This window comes from Amblyomma mixtum, chromosome 9 (genome assembly GCF_055824585.1).
Source record: "Amblyomma mixtum isolate Tamu chromosome 9, ASM5582458v1, whole genome shotgun sequence".
Taxonomy (NCBI): domain Eukaryota; kingdom Metazoa; phylum Arthropoda; class Arachnida; order Ixodida; family Ixodidae; genus Amblyomma; species Amblyomma mixtum.
Genome location: NC_143020.1, coordinates 103,734,288 through 103,753,023, shown reverse-complemented (window position 1 = coordinate 103,753,023; position 18,736 = coordinate 103,734,288). Strand labels below are relative to the sequence as shown.

At 45.9% G+C, this 18,736-nt stretch overlaps 1 protein-coding gene across 1 annotated transcript in view; it reads left to right on the top strand.

Moving 5' to 3' along the window:
• LOC149330450 (uncharacterized) overlaps positions 1–17,611 on the top strand; it is a 57,033-nt gene extending 39,422 nt beyond the window's left edge. Inside the window, exons 2-10 of the mRNA XM_089561043.1 lie at positions 114–163; positions 1,481–1,519; positions 4,624–4,653; positions 6,039–6,135; positions 8,197–8,327; positions 10,286–10,336; positions 11,850–11,885; positions 15,979–16,129; positions 17,509–17,611. Of these exons, the coding sequence (XP_089417169.1) occupies positions 114–163; positions 1,481–1,519; positions 4,624–4,653; positions 6,039–6,135; positions 8,197–8,327; positions 10,286–10,336; positions 11,850–11,885; positions 15,979–16,129; positions 17,509–17,525 (602 nt within the window). The 3' untranslated portion in view covers positions 17,526–17,611. The remainder of the gene's footprint in view (positions 1–113; positions 164–1,480; positions 1,520–4,623; positions 4,654–6,038; positions 6,136–8,196; positions 8,328–10,285; positions 10,337–11,849; positions 11,886–15,978; positions 16,130–17,508) is intronic.
• Positions 17,612–18,736: the final 1,125 nt, after the last annotated feature.

The following is an 18,736-nucleotide window of genomic DNA, read 5'->3' as shown; positions in this document are numbered from 1 at the left end:
ACAAAGACGCCTGCGGGCGAACCGCAGCTTGTATCCGCTCGTTGTTTGCAAGCTGTCTTCTTTGCTTGGTTCTGTTACTGACCGTACGGTACGCATCTGTTCCTTTCTTGCAGCGTCCAATTGCCTCAGCGTTACTTTGAGTGATGTCCTCAACATATCCAGGGTATGTTTCCAGCTTCAGAGCCCTTCCATAGCATTTTTTATGCTTGGAGCTAGTAATTACTCCTTTCTCGCCGAGTGTACCATTCGGTCGCAGACGATTTTCTTGTTTTATACCACAAGAAATGTAAATGATAAAGTATAGTTTACCCAGTCACTGAATATTATTCAAAATGCAGGTTCCGCCTGAGAGCAAAACTCAGCCCTAGTAGCTCCGTCTCAATATCGGCAACCAACCTGCGTGCTGCCTATAGTAAACTGACAAAAAAAAAATGGTTGTTACGGTTGCTATTACATAAAACTGAGGTTAAGACACTAATCGTGTACGTGTCGATCAGCTAAAGAAACCTATATATAGTCCTCTGAAAACAGAAGAGATACGCAACTCCGGCCGCTAACCTTAAGGCTCGCGGTATGGGCGGAACAAGGCTATGCAGGGTATATTATGGAACAAGGTTCATAATTATAACCTCGCACAATGTCTTTTTCTGAATGCTCCGCATGAATGGTGCTTTACTTTTTTAACCCTCTGGCAGGGAAGGGAGCTTCGAGCATTGTATCAAGATAAAGGGTTCACTGAAGAGGAATCTGAACTCGTATTTTTACCGCTGTAACTCGACCTACACGTTCCGAGCATTCTTAGAAACTTCGAATGATTGTCATGTGCGGTCGATTACCTTAATTTAAATTTAATTAAACGTCCCGGCTCCTGCCTTTTTTGAACACACTGCAGACGGTAGGAGGAGTCAACCAACCTTTCAGCCAGTCCCGTGGCTGCTTGCCGCTCTGCCATCGGCGGAGTGATACGTAGCGTTCGGCGAGAGCAAAGAGTCCACGCGTTGTTTTATTTCCGTGTGCCTAATTTGCGGCTATCTACCCTCTGACTGGATCTATTTATTCACGGATACCTAAAAGACAAAATAAAAGCGAAAGCCAGCCGGCACGCGACTGCCTGAAAGGCACTCCACGCGTTAGTTAGGAGCACCGTCAGCGACGAGTTCAAAAAACGGGGGTAGCAGGGACGTTTAATCCGATTTAAGTTAGGGAAATCGGCCACACAAGAAAATAATTCATAGCTTCTAAGAATGCTCGGAACGTGCAGATCGATTTCCCGCGGTGAAAAGACGAGTTCAGATTCCTCTTCAGTGCACCTTTAAATACGTAAAATACTTAAAATCAGCGCAGTGAGCAGGTACCTTCATATCGCTTAGACTATCGTGCGGATAGGTTTGTCGGCATATGCTGAAATTATCGTGCAAGGAATCAGCGCCTATGGCGAAGAATCCTTCGGGGCTTCTGACTCCTGTGCTCGCCCTTTCAGTGCATCGATGGCCCCGTGGACCTCTGCTCTACGAGTGGCGTAAGTTACTCTCCATCTCACGACGCACTCGTCGATTAATCAGCGGTGAAGCACGCCGACCATGCTACCAATACCAATCAGGAGTGGGAGTAAATTTGTTAGCTAGGAATCGAATATTCAACGACTGAGGCCTGATAAAAATCTACGGTGTTCAAGGGATTAATGTTTTTGAAACATTTGCCGGTCTCAGAAAAATATACTCTGGCTTCAAAACTTTGTAATTAGGATCGATATTTTCGTGTCAGATTGTCATGTGGGAATAAACAGGCATGTATTTATTAAACTTCCGCAATTTCAGTGAGAAAAGCGGGCGTTTCGAAAACTCCTGAAAGCCCGCTAATTCTAATTTGTTTTTGTCATTTTCGTGTCACGCGGGTCGTCGGTCACTAGTGCTAACCTTTTCTTCTCGCCGATGCGCACAAAGCAAAGGTATTCCAAAGGCACTTCAAAACATTTGCTATGATATGGAGCCGTAGACACTTCCTTAAAAAGCTTGCCAGAAGTGAATTAGATTAGATTTTTTTTTTCGTTGGAATTTCCCGGTTAGCCGTAAAGCGATGGTTCCAAGTCACACCCTCGTCGTACCCTCGGAGCATGGCGTTGTGCTTCCTTATACAGTCTAGCCCGTTTATAACGAAGCCACTTATAGCGAAATAGCGGTTATAACGAAGGGATTTCAATTTCCCATTCCCATTTCTGCATTTTCAATACATCTTGTGTCCGGTTTTAACGAAGTAAATAAGAGCGCGTCAGCGGATATAACAAAGAGATTTAATACCAACCGAAAAATAATCTGCCAATCAACACATTTTTGCGTCCTTGAGGCGATTTTTTCCGCGAAAAAAGAGCGAAATTCGGCTGACGGCGTCCTTTCGTGGCGTCGTCTGCTCTCCTGCGGAGCGAAAGGTTGCTTCACTGCATCGCATGGCACGCCGGTCTCGTGTTGCGCCGTCCTTGAACGGCGTCACGGCGTAGAGCGGTAGAGCACGCCGCGCAGGGGAAAAATGTAAAAAAGCGCGCTCTTTGTTTTATGTCGGTGCCGCGGTGCGCAAGGCAGGGAGAAAGCGCGGCAGCATTGTGCATGTTGGAAGCGTGGCTCATTTTTATCGTTATCGCGGAGTTCGACCAGATCTTTGGTTCCCAGTTGGATGGTATGGAAGCCGCAATCCTGAAGTCCGCACTCGCGAAACGTGTTCAGGGGACGCTGGACGACTTATTTCAGCGGCAATAAATCGGTATGCCGAAGTTTGCATTTTTTTTTCGTAGTCCACATATAACGAAATAGCGGATATAGCGAAGTGATTTCCGATTCCCGCCGACTTCGTTATAACCGGGCTAGACTGTACTAGGAATGTTTAAGAAAGCTTATACGGAACTTACACTGAAGCTTATACGGAAAGCTGCTTGACTTCCCGAAACCCTCAGGAGTGGGGCAAGACTGGCGCTCTTGTTGTCGATGTTTTCGTCAACCACACCACCGCGAGTTACGGATATTTTTGAGGCGAAAGCCTTTCAGGGCTCACACTGCATGTCGTCCGTTAGCAAAGCTTGTCACACGCGTTTAACTCGGGAAATAAAATGATAAGAGAAAACGAATGGTTGTTTCAGATAGGGGAGGAAAAATTGAACCTAGAAGGCAAGTTTGATGACTGGAGATTGATTAATTATAGGCAAAAATGTCGAAATCGCGTCGAAATAGCGCGGACGTCGATATAGCCACGGGAACGGTGTGACGTCGCATCCACCAGAAGTCGTCACGGCATAGGAAATATTGTCACAGAATGGTCAAAAACGTCGGATTCGTGTCAAATTAGATGGGAAATTGTGTAATTAAGCGTAATTAACACTTCAGATCCCCGAAAGATGTATAATTTTGGTATCGATATAGCCACGGGAACGGTGTAACGTCACATCCACTGGAAGGCATCCCGGCTTAGTGTCGTCGGCTTTCGCCTCTCAACACTTTTGTTTCCAAATTTTCCTCCTAATTTTTTTGGTTCGTCGATCGCTCACTGGTGCAGCTAGTTCTTGCTACTAGCAAGACTACCTGCATGCACCGTTAGCTAGTCGTGTTTCCCCTTTTTTACACGGCGTATTCTGGACAAAGTCAGTCAAAACCCGCATGTCCAACATTCTCGGAAGAAGAAGTTTGGAGATTGAAATATTTTAAGTCACTAATATGTAAATATCCAAGGTAATGGTCCATTCTTCTGATATGTAGCAAAATATTTTAAAGTGTTTCCACCGATCGCATCGAACAATTAAGACTGCCATAGAAAACCAATGGGGAGCGCTTTTAACAATAGCAAAAACTTAAAAAAAATGCAAGACTGCCGTCGGGTGATCTGCGGATATATTTATTTATTTATTTACAAATACTAGTAATCCCAATTGGGACTGTGGCAGGAAGGCCTAGTAAGGTTAACAGAACGCGGTCAAGCATAATCGGAACATTCAACCGGTCAGCATGTTCAAAAAACAACAAACGGTGAAACGAAAATACAACAGAGCTGTGACGGAAACAATCAAATAACACATAAAATAAGGCTAATGTCGATAGTATTATACAAAGGATAATAAAACGCGGAAACAATGGTAGTTGTTATAATAGGCAGACAATAAGAAAACAGTAAATATTATAAGATTGTTATAGTGAAATCTTCGATTATATGAAAAAATTCCGTTCATAAGCGGTTTCTCGCTCAGCAGTGCTCTTGTCCAGAATTGTTTGATATGCATGCATTCAGGACTCTTGTGATGCCAGGCTTGTCGTGCGACTTCTAATAACAGCTTTTTGTTTCCTGCCGCACAGGTGGATAGGGTGGGCAGGTGATCAGGGTGTTATTTCTAAGACTTTGATTCAGACAGCGTACTAGTGCTGCGTAACAGGTGCGTCATAGGAATGTCAGCTGACATTCCACGTTTCAAACGAACAATGAAACGGCGCAAAGGCGAAGCAAGCAGATAAACAACTAGCAGGACGTCAGGGCTGATCAGGTCCATCAATGGCGCTACATGCGTTGGGATTTTTCGTATTGGAGTCCTTATATACAAGGTGTATTATTTTGTGCTTTTTCTTTTTTTTTCTTCCCAACCGTGCACAGTCCTCCACAAACTTCACCAGACTTCTCAATGTAAGTTCGTCACATCAAGCAATGCGTAGCTTGAAGATTGCTTCAGAAATGGTAAAGGAAACCAGGCGAAATACTACAAGCTTGGAGATTGGGGCCCCTTGGTCTTATGAAGATTTCTATAGGCAGTTTATACACTTTTCGTGGACTTATGTTAAAAAGGTTATATGCTTTCTGTACACAACTTCTATATAGTAGTCTATATTCGATATGAATCCTATAGACAATCTATAGACCAGCTGATTTATGGCCATACAGTTTTAGCAGATTTTGTCTACAGACAGTCTTGAGAGTGAGAATAAATAAAAAGGAAATATACATGGAAGGCAAAATAATCTATAAGAAGTTCATATAATTTCTAGAGCCTATTTATAAGGGTGTGGCCATTCGACAACTTGGCCAGCAAGGCTACATCATTAGCGGCAAAGCAAATTGAAGGCGCCTTGAACCAACGAGATCGATGAACAAGTAAGCACTCACAGAACAACGTTAGATATGTTGTGGAATCGATTTTTAGAGGTTTGGTTTGGTGTTTATTTTTTTTTTTCAAAATTAAAGGGGAAGCCAAAGCAAAAGGCGGTAGGCCTGAATAGGCCTTGGCTCCTTGATAAAGGCGGCTGTTCGAGTGAAGACAGTAATGCATATGCATCAGTGACAAATTTTATGCCATAGGCATTTATGCGATGCCTATGAGTCGCGTTTATGTGGGGATGGGGTCCGTAATGACCTGAAGTGTGCCTTGAACGCGCTCAGGGGAACCCCCGGCTAGCCGAGACTGCAATGTTATCTACCTAAATGGCGTGTTGAAGCTCCTGTATGCTATAGGGGAATGAGGGCGAAGGCAAGACGTAGTTGTGAGTATATCAAGCTCCGTGGCTTATGTCGGTTGGTTTATTTATTTATTTGTTGCCTCAAAGACCCCGGATATTGGGCATGACAGACTACAAAATGATGGCCTCTATCTTCTTGAATTCGATGGAGTTGATAAGGTGTGCGGCTGCTGACGGCAGATCGTTCTAGTTTCGAGATGATTTGACAAAAAAAAAAAAAGAATAGGAAATTAGCCGTAGTTGCTGAGATGTAGTTGAGATGTATGATCCGACTGAGGGATTTGTATGATCCGACTGAAATTTAGGAATAATGTTTGAAGGAAAATGTCTAGATGTAGTGCCAGGTGCATGGTGTGCACTTGGCAGCGGCTACGGTAAACCGGTTGTGTACGTGGCTGATGCTGTCGCATGAGCTTTGCTTATAAAGGGCAAGTATGCCCCGAGGTGCGTGTTTATAGAAGGTGTTGTTGAGAATGTTCTCTTGAGGTGTAGTGGGGTATCTTCTCTAGAGAGACGAAGGCGTTATTGATAGTGGTTCTCACATAACTCCTGTTTCAGTGCTTCGTGACCGGCATCTTCAGCGCGGGAACTCCGGACGGCATTTTGGAAGCACTGGGTTCCTTCTTCCAGGTCATCGCCAGCAGGCTAATACCGTGTATGTATCTGAGCCCATTTCACTGCACACGCATTTCTCTGTTCTGCGAAAGCAACAATGAGTTGATTGGCTGCCCGTTTTTATCGCGTTTTTTTCCTCTTTTCTTTCGTCTTTCGCCCTTTCTTTCATCCTATTTGCTTCTCTTCATGTGTAGTGTTAACAAGCAGCGCCACGTTCTTCATGAATAGAAATAGGCGCAACAAAGGTATTACTAAGAACCACCAAAGGAGCATCGAAACACGCGTGCTTACAGCCCTTTAGATGCGCCTGGGAGTGTCCTCACCCCAGGCAGCACCGCTAATCGGCCTAGTATAGGAAATGTAATGGCAGTTGAAGGCCGGTCCTTCAAAGGAATATTGTGAAGCCATTCATTTGCGACATTGGGCTGACTACATGTGATGCTCGGGACGTTGGTTGTGTCCTCGATCATTCGCCTTTTTATGTAGTTATGGGCGCGGCACCAATTCGCCCGGCAACGTATACCTCGTCTCATCAAAGGAATGCTAGATCCAGAAGAAGCCCACCAAGAAAAAAAAACAGTATCATTTCCTGGACCCCCCCTCCCGCATCTACCATTACGTTTTGTTGTTTTTGTGGATACGGTGAGCTCATCGTAGTCTTCTAACACTTCCTAACTGTCCGAACCAAGATTTGTTGATTGCAGCCAGGAGGCAGTGTGTTGTCGAAACGGAGATGCCTGACAGCGTTGAGAGCTGTGCAAGAGCTCCCCCTTTATTCTCGGGGATCCACCAGGTGCGAAAAAAAAAGTACCTTCAGATCCATTCACCGGGTGTACTTAAGAGAAAATGAGCGGCTCTATCGGCCTTCATTAAACTAGCAATAGCTATATATGATTAAACCGTTTCCGTTGTACTCGACCGCAGGGAGCTTTGCCATCCCACACATATGTCGAATCTGCTCGAGATCGAGGCGTCCCATTGTCAAGAAAGAAAACTGGCTTTGAAACGAAATACCAATTCGGTTCTGATAAAACGCTCATCATATGCGACCTGATCGAGAAATGCATTGATTATAACGGTTGAAAATGTGCAAGAAAAATTGCTGCCTATATCATTGCAGAGAGAAGGTGTAAGCGTGAAAGGCCTTGCGGGAACGCCTTACCTAATTGCAGGACGGGCTGAAGATATCCTGTCGTGCTTCGCTCGGAGTTGCTTGCACCGTCTGAGGCGCCGAAGCATTTGCTCACTTTTCAATTGGCCGTGGTGACGTGTGGTGCTCGAGCCTAACCGCTGTACCTAACTGTTAAGCTTGCAGAATGACTAATCAATCGGGCATCACGGATCTCTAGGTTAGTCTTGTATTATGAAGAAGGTTAATAGAGGCATTTTCAGTGTTGAACAATGTCTCTGCCGTGGGTTTCAATTCAAATCTCTGCTTCAAAACTGTGAAGCACAATAGTAGGATTTATGAAATGTAGGGCGCAACTCTGGGTAACTGTTCACACGTAACGAGAAGGCAGCAATTCATAATAAAGATTTCGTGCAGGCAACTGGAATTTACGCAGGCAAACTCTGCAATGTCTACTTTTAATGAAGGGATGGTCGCAATAATGCACCTCTTTATTTTACACGAAATTCATGCCACCCAGTACCAGGAAACCTGCGTTTGGTGCACGGTCCGACCAACCCTTTATCACATAAGATGGGGGTACTGACACATAGCGTCAATCCCTCACATACCAAATACCACAGAGGAGTAGTGGGAGGTAGTGCCGCCCAGCGTCCGCCTGGAAAATAAAAGTAGACTGTTCGATCTGGCTTGTATTGCCGCAGCAGCCGGACGGGCCCTGCACTAGCGATTATACCATCCAAGGCGAATCGACAATTGAAAAATTGAAATATCAGTGAGTTTCTTTTTTTAGTAGTGACGTTGAAGAGTGGATAAAATGCTATACAAGTTCACCATAATATTGTTCTTTTTGTCGCGCATATAACTCAAGCTTTTGAAACTCAAAACTATGAGTATATATTTCTCAACCAAGTAAGACCTCCTGCCGACATTTTATTCGTTACCGTTGTATATGCTCTCGTTCTCTTCCAGTTTTCGACTTCCTTTCCCTCGGCAGTAGCTCGCTCTGCGGATCGCAGAACTGCTCGAGCTTCTTCAAAACGAACGCGACCTGCAGCAACGAGATCACTCTACTACTTCCCAGCGCGGGGAACGCCAATGCGGTGCGCCTTCCCCTTACATAAATTTCTTTGAACAGTCTATAGACTGTCCACAGACTTTTGTCTATGAAGTTCGCAGACTGTCTATAGGCAAATCCTTGAGCTGTATCTTACCGTACTCACTTACGGGGCTTAAACGCACAGGTTAACGAAAAGGGTTTAGCTTAAGGACAACGCAGCGAGCTACGGAAAGAAAAATGATGGGTGTAACGTTAAGAGACCAGAAGCGGGCAGAGTGGGTGAGGGAACATACTCGAGTTAATGACATCCTTGTCGAAATCAAGAGGAAGAAATGGGCTTGGGCAGAGCATGTAATACGAAGGCAAGATAACCGCTGGTCCTTAAGGGTAACGGACTGGATTCCAAGAGAAGGCGAGCGTAGCAGGGGTTGGCAGAAAGTTGGGTGGGCGGAAGAGTACGAAAAGTTTGCGGGGATATGGTGGCCGCAGCTGGCAAAGGACAGGTTTAATTGGAGAGACATGGGAGAGGCCTTCGCCCTGCAGTGGGCGTAGTTAGGTTGATGGTGATGACGACTAGTCCGACAAAGGTCCGAAGGACGTTGTATAACCTCCGTTGGGATGACGGCCCTTCGCTGTCTGATTTCCGTCATCGACGCTCCTCCGCGGCAGCTCCTGCTTGCGAGATCTACCTGGCCGACGTCTATTGCAGAGTCCGGTGAAAATGACCGGCATTAATAACCTGCGAGAGGGAAGGACGTATAGCTCTTTCCTTCCTTTATTGTGAAGAAGTTCATCACAAGCCTGGAGCAGACTTGAAACTATCGCTTCTTGTAAATCCTGGAATATTAGTTGTGTTGAGAAGGTCGGCGCCTGAATGCCTAGAAAGTCAAAACTCAACCGAAATCGTGGCGGTGATACTACCTACGAGGGGTCCTTTAACTTAGAAGTATAGTCCTAAGTAAACCGAGGGCCGGCGGTGGTGATACTACCTACGAGGGGTCCTTTAACTTAGAAGTATAGTCCTAAGTAAACCGAGGGCCGGCGGTGGTGATACTACCTACGAGGGGTCCTTTAACTTAGAAGTATAGTCCTAAGTAAACCGAGGGCCGGCTGTCCCTCGCATAACCTCAGGCGCACTTATTGTGCTGGCGTTGCTCGTTCATTTGGCGATTTCGCAATCATCTGCAGAGGTCAGCACGGAAGAACATTGCTCTGTTAAGAGGTCGTCAGTTGCATCCTTTTCTTTCTTCCTGCCTGTTGTGGCCGGTCGACGCGAGCCCATTAAAAATGATGACCTGGCCAAAAGCCCCCCAGTGTGACATTAATGTTGAAGTTCAATCTCCGATGGATATCAGCCTTCGGGGAGCGGAACTATCGTGCAGGCAATCGTTGACACTTCGCCTCGCCTCCTGAATAATCCTGCGAGTATTATTGATGCGCTGTCTCAACTCGTCCTCAGAAACCCTGCTTGTTCTGGGTCGCCGGCTTCAGGGAAATCGAGAAAAAGCTGCTCTTCTATTGCGCTTACTGAACAAAAATGCCCGGGCAGCTTTTCAATTCCTTTTTTTTTGGTGAGGGGGGGGGGGGGGGGTAGGGAGGGGGGTGGAGGGGTGCAGCTCTGACGGCGACATCACGCTGTTAACGAGGCGGGCTCACTTACGGAGAATACTAATTTCAGTGGCTTGCGAAACCACAACAACGCGATAGCAATTTCGTCAACGTGAATGAGCCGTTTTTAACAACACAACAAGATCATAACTACAAGTAGCGGATCGCCTTTACAGAATAAAAATTTCATTCGCTCATTGATCGAGATCCAGGTTACACTGCTTCGTTAATCGTATGTGATGGGTGGCATTATCTGCGAAACGAAATGTTAGAGTTTAGAATAGATTTTACAGTTCTCCCTTTCCGAGACTACGTCCGCACCTCTTCTGTCATGCAGTATTGCCTAGTGTGGCTAATAAACTAACCTCTACTCTCAACCATGTGTCTACGCAGTGTGTGTCTGACATCGACTTCACCATCTGCGGCATGGGGACGTTGGCGACGGTACGTACAGAGAGGACAGGCTAGCTCAAGAGGGGCATGCAACGCAATATGTCCATTTTTATTGCACGATGGTGGCCATCTGAGGCTTCTTATGTAGGCGTTAGGAATTTATTTTCACCCGGCTTTTCTGAATAGGGAAATGAAAATCAAGAGAATTGGAAGTCCAGTTTAAAACGCCTGCTACCTTTAAAGGTGCAGTGAAGAGGAATCTGAACTCGTCTTTTTTGCCGCGGGAACTCAATCTACACGTTCCGAACATTCTTAGAAACCTCGACTTATTGCCCTGTGTGGCCGATTTCCGTAATTAAATCCAATTAACGTCCGTCTCCCGCCTTTAATTTTTGAATTCTCCCCGTAAGGTGAGCGGCGTCGACCAACGCGTGGAGTACCTTTCAGCCAGCTCCGTGGAGGCTTTGCTTTCGATTTATGTTGTTTTTTAGGTTTTCGTTAATAAATAGTTTAATTCGCAGATAATATAACCGCAAAATAAGCCCGCACAAATAAAAATACGCGCGGACTATTTGCTACTACGGATTACTAGGTACTACTCCGCCGATGGCAGAGCGGCAAGCCGCCACGGGACTGGGTGAAAGGCACTTCACGCGCTCGTCGACTCCGCCCACCGTACGGGGAGAATTCGAGAAAAAAAAGACGCGAGCCGGACGTTAATTCTATTTAATCAGGGAAATCGGCCACACAGGGAAATAAATCGCAGTTTCTAAGAATGTTCGGAATGTGTAGATCGTGTTCCCGGGGCAAAAAGAAGTGTTCAGATTCCTCTTCGCTGCACCTTTCAGAAAGGTGATGCCTGATCGTATATTGCCGCCGACGGATCCTTCACAAGCGTGGAAGTATAGCACTGCACTCTCCACTGCAAAGGAATTACGAAAATATTTTGGGGAGTGGTGCTCTTTCTATAACTCAAATAAAAATAGGAAAGTGTAAAAAGGTTAAGCTACCAAAAGCGAGCAAACTTTGATGATGTGGAGATCAATAGAGACGATCAAAAATCAGGATGATAAAAAAAAACGCTAAGAGCTTACGATAAGCAACCGCTCTGGCGAGCAACTCGACTATAGATCATGCATAATTTTCTCTTTTAACATAAATCTGTGCCGTGCACGTATTTTCTATGTGAACATCCTCTCCTCACTGGTCTAGCAGCGCTATTTTCCTAAGTCGCTTCCGCGAGCCCTGCCCGTAAAGCTGTCTAAAACATTTTCCTCACGTGGTAAAGCCGCGCTTGGTAGTTAAAATTATTCGCCCTGCTAACAGGATTTGTCGACTTGAAACTTGTCATAATGTTCTTTGATCGTGTCCGAAGTAACAATATGAGAATTACAGCAGCGGTGACTCATAATTATCGAAATTTGGTAGTGTCACATGCGTTAGTCTCAGCTGACGCTGAAAATCGTGTGAAATTGAGTGAATGCCGGTGAAAAATTTGACATTTATGATTTCTCCTCTTTTCTGGTGGATGTCTTTCTGATAAGCTTTTCTGTTTTCATTTTAGCCTCAAGGGGTCGATGACTTCGTAGGAGTGATTGCTGTAAGTTAATATCATTGCGCACTCTTCTTTTCGCGAACTGGACGTTATTTTACTAGGATCAGAGCGCGCGACATCATTTTAGTAGGTTTCAAGGATGAAGTTCTGTTTGAGCTTGCAAAGCGCTACGTTTAGCACACTCGCCTTCCGCGTTGTGCCCGCGAAACATTTATACAGACACGCTCGACACAATGCAGTCGGAAAAACATTGGCTCACTTACCAACCACTTAGGTTAGTTATACAAGATAATGTCTTGATAGATATAATGTCTTGATAATGTCTTGTTAGATAATGTCTTGTTAGTTATACAAGATAATGTAAGTGCTCGAGACAAGCTCTGTGGTTGTAACAGCGTTCAGTTCCCTTCCAACCTAGCTCGAGGTGGCGGTCATCTGGAGGGCAACGAGGTCAGCAACAAGCATGCTGAGTGTCTAATGGTGTAACTGCGAAAATCTATACAGGCAGATGGAAGGCCATGTTCTACCTTCAATATTTTCATAACTGTACTTTACAATGTTGTAATATTCAAAATCGATGTCCAAGAATTCTGGACATGTTTTACCCCTTTTCCATCGGAACCTGCCCAGTGATGAACACATAACGGGCAAGCTTACACTTCCCAACAGCTTCTTTGCGTTCTTTTCCAGCATCTTGTCACTCAACAGAGAAGAGAGAAAGGAATTTTAATGAGGGAAAGGTGCAGAGGTCGGCCGGTGGTAACATGGCCCTGGCCTGCTACTCCACACAGGGGAAAGGGAAGAGGAGGAAAAGGAAAGTGCGAATGAAGGCTGATGATGGCATAATACACTGAGTTTCTCGGGTGATGTCTACACACACACACACCCCACACACCACACTGGCTGGCACTCGCATCGCGGTGAGTAGACGCACATAAAACTCATAAAACTGGTGTCAGCAATACAAACACCGACACATGTCATTAACCATGTAGGTTGTGCACAGGCGGTCACAGACGAGTATCCAGGCCTGTTTCACACAAAAAGGTGAGCAGGGCCTTTGTCACACGGCACCAATCAGAACGTCTCGTCCTGGCGCCCAGAAGAGTTTCCTCAGAGAGAGGGCGAGAGTCCAGTCGTTTCACAGTCGCCTCCAATGTTGTTCTTTCAGCAGTATAGTTCGGGCACTCGCAAAGAAGGTGTCCAATAGTCTCTGGAGTGTGGCACTGTGCGCAATTTGGGTTACTTTCGATGCCGATCTTGTGAAGATAGTGTTTGGTGTAGGCAACGCCAAGCCGTAGCCGGTGGAGTAAAGTCCCATGACGTCGCACCACCATAGATGGCAAATGTAATCGTGAGCCAGCGTCAAGCTTACAGACGCGGTCCTGTTGATGACTCGAATCATGCCAGTGCGACTGCATTGCCGCTTGCATTAAATGCGCCAACAAGGCTCCAATGTCTGATCTAGAAAAGGCTATCTCAATGAAAGCACCATCACTATGTGCCATCCGAGCCTCGGCGTCAGCACGCTCGTTTCCCGCTATGCCGCAATGGCTCGGTATCCATTGAAACTTTATGATATGGCCGCGGTGGAAAGCTTCGGCTAACAAAACCACAATTTGTTGAACCAGCTGCTCGCATGCCCTTGGTTTTAGATAAACAAATTTAGGGGACATTTAAGCTTTGCCTTTAATGGTACGACGTGAGAGCCTTAGCTGGTTTCGTCAGAGGTTCATCTTACCGACGCAGACAAGGACGCTGTTTCCTCTGTCACATAGAATTTATGTTATAAAATTTTTATAACCGTACATAGGTCTCAGATACCGCCGCATGTCCCATACTGTTAGCGCGAATAAACACCGAATAAAACTAGCAATGTCATGCAGTGAGTTCAGAGCGCATTTACATATTCCTTCAAGTGGATGAGTTAAGCGCAAATCGTGAAAGTGGAGGCAGTTCCACAAAATTATTTTTTTTTTCTTAAAGGAATACTGAACCAAACATTTGGAGCCACTCTTTAACATGTAAACGAGAGCTTGACTGCTAAAATTGATAAATGCGGCAAGCATTTTAGTGGAAAAAAAGTGGATAGCAAGTTTTTTTTCGTGATTTATTGCCGTATTGTTGCACCTGGCGGCCGCCTGTGGAAGCTGCAACTAGACGTCATAACACCCGCGCACCCACCGTTCCCGCAGGAGCACGATTGCCATCGCTACTCGCGGGTTTTGCCAGTTTTGCGTCGGCAGCGTCGGAGGTCTACCCAAAGTGCATTGCGACATCGCGCTTCGAATGACGCGACCGGTTGTCTGTCGGACGATCGAGGGTGTCATTAGGAGAGTTTCAAATTGGGCTAGTTGGTGGTTGTTATTCTCGTGCATTGTTGCGCTTACGAAGGAACTGTGTACCGCGGGAGCAGGTGCTTGAGTGCGTAGAAGAGTGCATTGGAGAATATGGCTGCGTGAAGTTTATGAATGAGAGCGCCATTAGTACCACAGATTTCCTTGCTCTGCTGAAAGCATACCTTTCATCATTGTGTGTCGAGTTCAATGGTGCTGTTTTCTCTCAAAATGACGGAATTTGCATAGGATCTGCTATAGCCCCCGTTCTCTGTGACATCTTCCTTGCCAGAGGGGACAGAGAGTTGGAAAAAACATTGGTACCGCTTGGTGTTACAAAGTGCTTCCGTTATGTAGACGACTTTTTGGTTTGTGCAGATAAAACCTTTGCCACGCCCAACGTGTTGGAAGAAACTTTGGAGCAGTTCAAAAGAGCCCACAAGGGGCTCACATTTACCCACGAGCTACCTACAAACAACAACCTACAGTTCCTTGATCTAGCTCTCACTCTTGAACCACATATTTGCTGGCAGTACAAAACGCGCAATGAGAAAGGCCTACTACCGTATGACTCTGCCCATTCCAAGCTGATCAAACGAAATATGGCCATGTCATGTTTTGAGCAGGCCATAAAGAAATCATGCAGCCACAAGATGCAAGAAAGCTTCCATCTGCAGGCAACACGCCTGAGAAAAGCAGGCTATCCGACACCTTTGCTCGTTTCCGTGGCAGAGAAAGTGCTAAGAAGGACAGTCCGAACAAAGGACCAAGGCAATGCCAAAGAAAAGAAGAGGCCTGTGGTTATCCCATACGTCCATGCACTTTCCCACAACCTGAAAAAGGTTGCACAAAGACACGACGTAAAAGTTGTTTTTTCAGCACCCAAAAAATTGAAAGCAATGTGCGCGAAAGTAAACGACGAAGACAATGCCGAGAAAGAGGTGTCATGTGGCGTCAAACATGAGACAAAGTTCGTGGAATGCCGCGAAGGTGTTGTGTATAAGATACCGCTATCATGCGGGCAAACGTACGTTGGCCAGACCAGTAGGTGCCTCAATGAGAGGCTCAGAGAACATAGGCGCAACTGCAGTCTTGTCAACTCACCGGGAAATCTGGCAGCGCATTGCGCCAGATGCAAAAATTGCACACCTCACTTTAAGCAGACAGCAATACTGCTCGGTTCAAGAGAGAAGCTAATCAGGGAACTTTGGGAAGCATACTGCATACAATCAGGAAAAGAAGGGCCATGTGTAAGCGTGCCTTCTATCGAGCTCTCAAATCAGGAAAAAGAATTTTTGGAAAAATAAAAACAAACAGCTAAGTCAGAAAGATAATGCATGTTTTTTTACTGCTGGACAGGACGTTAAAAGATATCTTGCCATGACGATGTGATCACGGATTTGTTTTTGTTTTTGTTTTTGTCTTGACAATGCCTATATATACATGCACTCAGAAATAAACTTGCAGTTGATAGTTTGCGCACATCTGTTCTGTGTCGTCCCTGATTGTGTCCCAGTTCCTTCGTAAGCGCAACAATGCACGAGAGGGTGTCATGACGTCACGCTCCTCACCTCGGGCCGGCCAGGAGGGCTTGGCGCGCGCTCATAAAACATCGAAAATAAAACCAACCGCTAAAGATATGCGAAGTGATGACTAGATTTCGGTGTAATCACATTCTGTGAATCTATTTTCAATGTTTTTGTTCAATTTTAAGATTTTGCTTCAGTATTCCTTTAAGACAACCGCATTGTAAGAACATCCGCTGTGGCAGGAAGAAAAGCTCAAGCGCTGTGTCCTCACAGTGTTTGCTGAGGCAGCTGTCGTTCACGGACTTCTTGGGAGCCATCACCGGCGTCTTGTGTTCGTCCATCCAAGGACTGAGGGAGATCAGCGATTCCATGAACGGCTTCCTGTCCGCTATCATCAACTTGGTTTCTCTCTTCACGCCGTTCTGTGAGTCCCATCAGTCGCGGACGCAACCGTGATGACAACGATGGTATGTTTCCTCTCCGCCCAAGTGGGATGAGCGTGATCCTGCATCTAGGGTCAACCCGCCGGGTGAAGAAGCGGGACACATGGCTGTCAACTTGTGCGAGAGCGAAAGCGTTGGGCAGCCTTGTTCGCTGGCGCACTGCTCATGAGCCTAAAGCCAATAAGAGTGGTATTGTACCGGTGTTGTCGTTGTATTAGAACCTTTACTATGCGACTTAATGATAAGGAATGGTAATGAGTCGCGTGGACGAGATAACCCTCTTTGCTGAGTCAGGCGGGTGTTGTGGTGGCCGCCTATGTGTGATTGTATACTGGGCGGTCGCATGAACACTGCTGAACAGTCAAGCAGAGCAGCAGAGGAGGAAGTTCCGGAGTGGTATGCTTTCGCGACACGACCAAAGCGAAAAGCAAGAAGGGGGGGGGGGGGGGGGGGTGCGCTTGCTGCAGTGAATGGTGCCTGACCCCGGTGACATGACCTTCTCGGGTTAATCCTCGCGCACTGCCTACCAGGAGATATTTTGAACAAACGCAAGAAATTGCAGGGACGACGTACGTGGGGAATAACAACATGTGTGCCGTAAAGAGAATTTTTGGCCTATAAGGAGAAATCGCCATCAGGCGAATCGCAAAGCTACAGGTTAGGATGGCCTTTCGGGCAGAGAAAGAGTACGGGCTTTGTAGGTTGGAAAGAAGCCTGCATTGGTCGCCTCCCTGACCGTGTACGCAGTCTGTGGAGATATTAAAAGGAACATTAAAAAGAAAGTTATACCATGTACCGAAAGAACCGGTGTTCCGTCTTTTTCAGTGTAGTTTTGTTCTCGAATCCATGACGGAAGCCAACAGTCATCGAAACTAAAGAGCGTAGGGGATGTCTTATAATTTGTGGTATCCATCAGTAAGGTATTAATAGAGTAATTATTTTAAAGATAATTGTTAAGAAAGCAGAAGGAAAAACTACCACATGCTACCGGAGGGATCTGCACCCATGACCTTCGGAGATCGTGTGTTCGGATCCCACATGCGGCATGTGGTGGTTTTTTCTTCTGCTTTATGATCAGTAATCTTTAAGTAACTACTATATTAATGTCCTATGGATGAGCACCAAAAACAATCTCCTATGCTCCTTGGTTTCGGTGACTGTTGGCTTCCGTCATGTATGTCGTAATGAGCCCCTCTTTGCACTTCCCTTGTTGTCGAATAGCAATGCATAAATCACCGGGTCTAAAACTTGCCTGTAAGTAGTACTTAACGTGAACTGGACATATACGTTGTGTCATAGCACACCCTGTAAATACCTGATTCAGTGTATCGACAACTTGAAATGCTTTGGATCTCTGCAGGCACCAACAGTGGCTGATGCTTGGCTGACAAGATTTCTTGAGCATCGGCGATTTTTCCCGAACCTGCGTTTGCAACAGTGCATTCGAATAAAGCGATTCCTCGGTGAACCGTATACTATATTCCGTTTGTCGTCTTCTTTTAAATATACTTAACCTTTCAAGCGTGTTGGCTGATCCCAGAAATATCGAGGCAATGTTTGTCCAATATTGTTTAAACATGGGCAAGTTCTCGCTTCGTTGCGAGTTTTGACCCTTTACTACACTCTGTGTCGGACCATCACCATTAAGGCAAGGGAGCTGACACTGAATATAAACGGAGTCACGCACTCCATAGTACTCCTGTGTTTTCGACATCCAGGTGGATAAATATTTCACTGAGATCAGATGTTTTTATATCACTGCGGCCACCCGCACTGGAGAAATGCGAAAGCAAAGAGTTCACATACCATATCGGCGTCCGTGGCTGTTCTGACGTTCATGTACTACATCGACATCCATTGCTATTTTGACGTCAGAGTCTTTTTTTCGCGTTTAATTAAATAACTAATTACACCTCATTAATAATTTTTTTTCCCACGGGAACATTTTATCACACACTTGTATGTCACAATCACACTTTCGCACATTCATCTTTAGATGATGAAAACATTTATTGAAAGCCACGATGCCTTAGCTGAAGGGAAGGCTGATCGGGTCCCTAGTCCGGGACGCCGTTGGTGAAAGCCGCTGCCCGTGCTCTGGCGACGAGGGCTCGTTGTTCCTCGAGGTCCGAGCTGGACAGGGCCGCCTCCCAGCCCTCCCGCGTTGGCTGATTTATGATCTCAATGCCGTCATTTTTCTGACAAGCCCATACCATATGGTACAAGTTTGCCTTCTGGCCACAAAATTTGCACTGTGCCGAAAAGGACTCGGGCTCAATGGCGTGAAGCGTAGCTGGGTTATTGAAAGACATAGTTTGTAGCCTGCGAAGGTGACATTCCTCTGATTTACCCCTTAGCGGGCCTCGGGAGTGTCTGCCTTTCAAGGCGCAAATGTTGCAATATTTGTGAATATGTCGTTAGCGGAGAGGGGGAGCCTGAATCAGGAAGGGAGGACGTAGAAAGATTCCGGGGAAGAAAAGCTCGGGCCGAAGCGTGTGCGCGCTCGTTTTCTTCAACTCCCTGGTGACCTGCTACCCATATTAATTCCTTCCGTTCAGCTGAAGTCCTACATTGACTTAGAATTTTGC